Raw genomic sequence first — 6,486 nt, forward strand, 5'->3', positions numbered from 1 at the left:
TCTCTTCGCCGTCATTATAATGCGCTTATTTGGTCTCAATACTACCAGTCTTGGCTGCAATCTACAGTTGCTCAGCAGTCCAAAGATAGAACAGGCCTTCGAATAGACTGGGTCTCTTCACTTCGCCTCCCCCGCTCAACGGAGGTATTGCTATCTCGCTTTCACTGTCGCCGTCTCACAAAGAGTGCGCTGCTCCATAAATATGGCCTCCGTCCTTCACCTCTCTGTACCCTATGCCAGGTGCCAGACGATGTCTTCCACCTTTTTAACGTCTGCCCATTGTATGCTGACTTTCGCCGTGAGATACATCGCCTCCCTCATGATGCTACCTCTCCGAACATCCTCTCAACGCTAAGAACTAATACCTTAAAAGGTGACTCTGTTGCAATAGACTTATTTCGGCGATGGTGGCTGCGCTATCGACGCCACTCACGTATTTGGTTTTGACAAGGAGGACTCTGCCTATTCCAATACTATGTTAACTAATTGATTTAATTCGTGTACCATACAAAAAAAACAAAAACAAAATGTATCTCGCCGGGCTCACGGCTCGGCTCGTGGTCTTCTCAGACCCAACCAGCCCTTATTTATTTTCTTTGAATAAAAAACAAACCTCCCAAAATACCAAAAATAATTTTTAGGCTTCCACAACAACGTTCCGAACTTCCGACATATTTTTTTAATGTAATGGCTTCACAGTAATTGCGAGTTTTAACATTATTATTAAAGCTTATTTCCAATTACGTACAGCCCTGTTATTTGTTTCTTTCACATAATTCTGCTTCTACACAAAGTTCTGCTTCACTTTCTAGTTTCTACTTGAGACATGCAGGTTTTCATTTAGCCGTTTTTTTTTTTTCAATTGTCATTACGGGATTGTGGTCCATCAGTATTTTAATAAATAAATCTTTAAATTTGTAAACTTTAGATTACCTAAAACCTAAATAATGGGGAGAAATAATAAAAGACGTCGAAATAAAGAGCGCCAAGAAATTCAAGAGGTAACAACTGAAGACCGAGGCTTATTGGTTACAAACGTGAAACGACGTGGCCTTATGGGCTTCTAATGAGCCTTTGGGCTCGCTTGTTTCAAGTTTAAATCATTTAATATAGGATGCTGCACAGAGGATTGGACCGGGCTATAAAGATATCATTAAAGAAAATCCAGCCTTTGAAACTTATTACAAGGTTTGACAAATTTAAGTCCATTGTGCACGTTTTGTTCGTATGTGGTGTCTTGATCCATTGAATAAGAAAGAATGTTTTAAAGACCATTTAAGTTTTGTTTTTCTTGGTCAAATCATCATAAAAACCTGATGATATCATAAATTTACATTTATATCCTACAACAACTTTTAGACTTTCTGGTTGTCCATTTAACAAAGTCTTGATACAAATCTAATTGTTTAATTGGTTTACATGCTAAATTATAAAGACCTACCAAAACAAATTATATAGCTCTACAAATTTCAGAGAAATAAATTTGGTCCCTGTCCCTGGGATAGGTTTAGCAGACGACAATAGCTGTCAGTACTAAGCCGAGGTTAGAAAATAATTATCACAATTGATATATATATACCAAATGCTTTAAATGGAAATTGAATATGATAGTGATAGTGATAGTTTAACTCTAGCAATTTTGTTAGTTTTGTTCTTTCTTCTGTTATTCCTTATGTTATCTAATTCAATTGGAACCAAATGATGTGCAATTGCTTATTCCATGTTAGTAGGCTTAGCTTTAATTGAAAGTTTCCTTGCTAGGCTCAAGGTATTGTTCCCGAAGGAGAATGGGATCATTTTATGGCCAAAATAAAGTCAAATTTGCCTGCTACATTCCGAATAACAGGCTACAAGAGGCAGGCTAAAGCCCTACTGAATATAATCCAAGGGCAGTACTTCAATAACCTTTTAAAGGTTCACATTGAAGGGGAAGTAATTGATAAACCCCTATGTTTGCCATGGTATCCTGATAATTTGGCTTGGCAACTTAATCTATCACGTGTTATCATTCGAAAATCTGTGGAATTGGCCAAATTACATAATTTCCTTGTATCTGAAACTGCGAGCGTAAGGATTTTCGCAGATTTTTGTGTTAAATATAAAAATGACATTTACTAACCAAATTAATTTTATTACAGGGCAATATCAGTCGTCAAGAAACAGTCAGTATGATTCCTCCATTGCTGTTAGACGTCCAATCTCACCATAAAGTACGCAATTTTTGTAAAACATTTGATTTTATGGCAGTACTGATTGTTTTTTATTCCAGGTATTAGATATTTGTGCCGCTCCTGGGTCTAAAACATCACAAATTATTGAAATGCTTCACAAAGATGAAGGGAAAATTCCTGGTAATTGCAATTAGCTCTGAATAATATGACACATTAATTAGATGTTTTAATGTATTTTCAGAGGGAGTTGTAGTAGCGAATGATGTAGACAACAAGCGTTGTTACATGCTTGTTCATCAAGCAAAACGATTACACAGTCCCTGTTTCATTGTGACGAATCACGATGCTTCAAACTTACCTAATTTTAGAATTAAAAAGGTACATGATGTGATTTATTTATTTGGATTTTTTTGTTATTTGGGTTGTTTTCAGGATGATGGTTATGAAATAATGAAGTTTGATCGTGTACTTTGTGATGTACCATGTTCCGGTGATGGTACAATTAGAAAAAATATAGACGTATGGAACAAATGGAATGTAGGAAATGGCAATAACCTCTATGGGTAAGTGTTATTGCTAGGACTGTGTGAGTCCTCTTTTTGGATTTCAAGTCGAGTCCAAGTCTCAAAAAATTGGATTTGAGAGTAATTTTTAGGCCTTGGTGAAGCCCTCACAAGTCCATCTGAGTAATAAAATAACAATATTCGAGTCCGAGCCTGAGTACTCGCACATTCCTGGTTATTACTGGCTCGACTTGAGAATTTTTTTTTATAAAAATAATTATTTGGATTGCACAGAGTTCAAATCCGTATTGTTACAAGAGGTCTTGAATTATTGGCCGAGGGAGGAAGACTGGTATATTCCACATGTTCTATGAATCCAGTTGAGGATGAAGCTGTTATTTCAACCATTTTGCAAAAATCAAAAGGTTAATAATTTTTATCTTCACATTTTGCACAAGTAATAAAAATTAAATTTGGCTAGGAACTGTCGAATTGCTGGATGTGTCTGAAAGCTTAACGGGACTTAAAGCCACCAAGGGTGTTTATAGCTGGAAAGTCATGAGTAGAAATCTAAATCTTTACGACAAATTTGAGGATGTCCCCGAAGTTTTTAGTACTCAAATCAGGCCTCAAATGTTTCCTCCAACTCTGGAAGAAGCCAAAGCTTTTAAATTAGAGAGATGGTAAAGTTGATATTTGTTTATTTTCTTCAATTATTATTGTTAATTAAATAAAAACTTGTTAATAATATTAGCTATAAATTACTAATAATTAATTTTCTATATTTGGGAATCAGTTTAAGAATTTTGCCCCATCATCAGGACACAGGAGGATTCTTCGTGGCTGTTTTACAAAAGAAATGTGATTTATTACCTTGGGAAACTGCGCCTGCTAAAACACCTCTTTATCTCTGTCCCGAGACACGAGATGAAGCGAAAGATACAAATTCGGAAGCTAAAGATTGCGATTCTGAAAAAACAAGGTCACCTCCCAGAAAGAAAAAGAGAATATTTGGGTTTAAAGAGGATCCTTACATCTTTTTACAAGATGACGACGAAGCTTTAGTCAAAATTAGGTAAACATCATAGAGTACTCGACCTTTTTTGAGGTCTAGTACTCGAACTCGACCTCTAATAAGTAATAGAAGAATATTCCTCGATTACCAAGTACCAAAAAATTGCATATTCGGGTACCTGTTAGTATTCGAACATCGAGTATTCGGCCTTTTTTGAGGTCAAGTACTCGAACTCTACTTCGAATACTCGTCGTTTACCAAGTACCAAAAAATTGCATATTTGGGTACCTGATTACTTGAATAACCTTCTCTTTAAACTTGTTGAGTATTTGTTTTTTCTATCCTCGTTGCTTCAAACTTCAAAGAGGGGTTTTTACAACTTTTTGAGGGGGTATAAACAGTACCTACAAAGTTGTGGAAACTGTGGTCCTTTTAAATTAAAGGAATATTTTTCAGCATTGAAGGTTACTTTATACTCCTTTTAAGTTTAATTTCATAATTTTTTGAATAAAACTTGCTTCTAATCTAGTACTCAATAATCTGACTAGTTAAAAATGTTACTCAGTTGTTTTAGTTACTCGAATAAGAGAAAGTTTCCCCTTAATCAAGTACTCCATTACTCGACTGACTTCAATATTAAAACCTCTAATCGCATAGCCCTAGTAAATTCTGATTTTTTTTAATTTTATACTCTTATTGTATTGTTTTTTTTTTAAGGGGTTTCTTTGAAACTGAACCAAATTTTCCTACTAACCAGCTCCTCTGTCGTTGTTTAACTGGAAGAAACCGGAATTTGTATTTTGTTTCTAGTTCAGCCAAAGATCTCATTGAAGCAAATTCAGATAGACTTAAAGTATTGTCTTAAAACTTATATGAAGAACTTAATTAGGTTACTGAGAATGTATGAATCTACCTTCTAGGCCTACTAGTGCTGTCAGAGGCGTACCAACTCGGGTTTAGGGGTACATTTTGAACGGGGCACCAAGCTGTCTTTCATGTAGGGGGCACCAAAAACAGAATCAGAAATTTTATTATCACTTCCCATTCAGGGTTAAGGGCCGAAGTCATCTTGCGACTTATTGGCCCTGTATAAATACAATATATTGCAATTTTATACAAATACTAACAGGTTAAAAAAAAATATAACAAAAACAAATAATAAAATGGTAAAATTGAAACAATGCACGCAGTTAACAAATAATTAATTAGGGGTTACAAAGTTTCTAAAGCAGAAAATCATTACTTAAAATTAGATTTTTTAGATTTTTTTTCAAAGCAACTTTGGATTTACAACACTCCTATGTTTAAAATATCAAAGATATTTATATGTTTTTTCGCATGTAATTGGGGGGGGGGTGGCAATTTGGAAAATTTAAACTAGACGCCATATACCCTCGGTACGCCTCTTGAGTATGCTCTACTACCTAAGCTCCCAATGGGAAATCCTCCATCCAGTATTGGTCGAAATTAATTTAGCTGAATTTAATGATTTTATTTATTAAATCATAAATAATAAGCATTGGCAGATTCTAAGTATTGTTTATAAAAATATTTTAATTCAATTTGTAGGTCAATTTTCATTTTGGCGTCCTTTCTGTAAACTGGGTGTACCCTTACATTTTCAGTAACATAAATTAGTTCTAGGTTATACTGAAAGCTACTTTGTCTCTATATTGTGGCAATACATTTATTTCTTTCAGATTATTAACACAGGAGTAAGGCTTTACTGTCGTTGCGACAATAAGGATGCAAAGTGCATTTATCGAATATGTCAAGAAGTGCGTGTTTTGTTGTTGATTGATTATTCTATTTCAATAATTTGTTTTATATTATTTGTAGGGAATGCTCGTTATTTTGCCATTCCTTAAAAATCGTAGGCTAAATGTTTGCAAAGAAGATTTGATCTTGCTTTTATCGGAAGAATATCCTGATATAAACAAATTTACGGAAAATGTTCGAGAACAAATTAAAACTTCCGGTAGGTTTTTTTTTGTGGGTATTTCTTAATTTCCATTATACTGATGTTTTTCACTTTTACACAGATCCTGGCTGCGTAGTTTTAATTTATTCTACCAAAACGGGTGATAGGTAATTTGTACAATCATTTTTTACAACTCTAGTTTTTATACAACTTAAATGCGTCATTTTTAGTGATAGTGAGCTTGAAATTGTATTGTGTGGATGGCAAGGCAAATCCTCTCTACGCTGTTATGTTCCCAAAATAGAAAGAATTCATTATCTTCGATTAGCTGGGGTTGATGTCACGGAGCTAGGTGAATAGTGTTATATTTTATTTCGTGAAATTATGATAGATAATTTTGTCTTTTTTTAGAAATGAGGGAAAAGAAATTTAAACAAGAGAAAGATAACAAAAAAACTCTAGTTATATCGACTGAAGATGGTGAAGGTGACGATTCTTCTGAGGAACATGACAGTAAAACATAAATGTCTCTGTGTATGGAAATTAAAATTTCTTGTAATTTTGTACAATAGGGGAATAAATTCCTTTATTTAGTTTGGTAAGTTTTGAAACAAATCACATTAGAGATTCAAAATTGACACTTTTTCAAAAGTTCCATTTCCCAAATTATTTCAAATACATCATATACATAAACCTACTATAATATTGAAAAATTGCAGGAACATGCCAGCATAAATTGGTTGCCACTCTTAAGTGAAATCAGCTATACTGAGGTAAATAGGTAGTTTTTATTTATAAATTTTCAGCTTGGAAAACTAAATCAAAAGTAATAGGCACTTCAATAAAACATCTTCAAGGAAATTGCCAAGAAGTAAT

General features: G+C 34.1%; 1 protein-coding gene across 3 annotated transcripts; it reads left to right on the top strand.

Moving 5' to 3' along the window:
* The first annotated feature begins 760 nt into the window (after nucleotides 1-760).
* On the top strand, nucleotides 761-6,212 carry Nsun2 (tRNA (cytosine(34)-C(5))-methyltransferase Nsun2). 3 transcript variants are annotated; one of them, XM_090169092.1, is made up of 17 exons: nucleotides 761-832; nucleotides 929-1,001; nucleotides 1,114-1,188; nucleotides 1,762-2,067; nucleotides 2,139-2,210; nucleotides 2,270-2,351; nucleotides 2,413-2,549; nucleotides 2,604-2,734; nucleotides 2,969-3,099; nucleotides 3,156-3,357; nucleotides 3,471-3,749; nucleotides 4,407-4,542; nucleotides 5,390-5,467; nucleotides 5,529-5,667; nucleotides 5,732-5,777; nucleotides 5,841-5,962; nucleotides 6,022-6,212. In XM_090169092.1, the coding sequence occupies exons 2-17, from the start codon at nucleotides 948-950 to the stop codon at nucleotides 6,132-6,134; spliced, it is 2,103 nt and encodes a 700-aa protein (XP_090025218.1). In that variant the 5' UTR covers nucleotides 761-832; nucleotides 929-947; the 3' UTR covers nucleotides 6,135-6,212. The 3 variants fall into 3 exon arrangements, with proteins under 3 accessions (XP_090025218.1, XP_090025216.1, XP_090025217.1); XM_090169090.1 differs by lacking the exon at nucleotides 761-832 and having other exon boundaries at nucleotides 840-1,037; XM_090169091.1 differs by lacking the exon at nucleotides 761-832 and having other exon boundaries at nucleotides 840-1,001.
* Nucleotides 6,213-6,486: the final 274 nt, after the last annotated feature.

The sequence above is a fragment of the Leiobunum rupestre genome, chromosome 3, assembly GCF_980474605.1.
Source record: "Leiobunum rupestre chromosome 3, qqLeiRupe1.1.hap1, whole genome shotgun sequence".
NCBI classification, from domain to species: domain Eukaryota; kingdom Metazoa; phylum Arthropoda; class Arachnida; order Opiliones; family Sclerosomatidae; genus Leiobunum; species Leiobunum rupestre.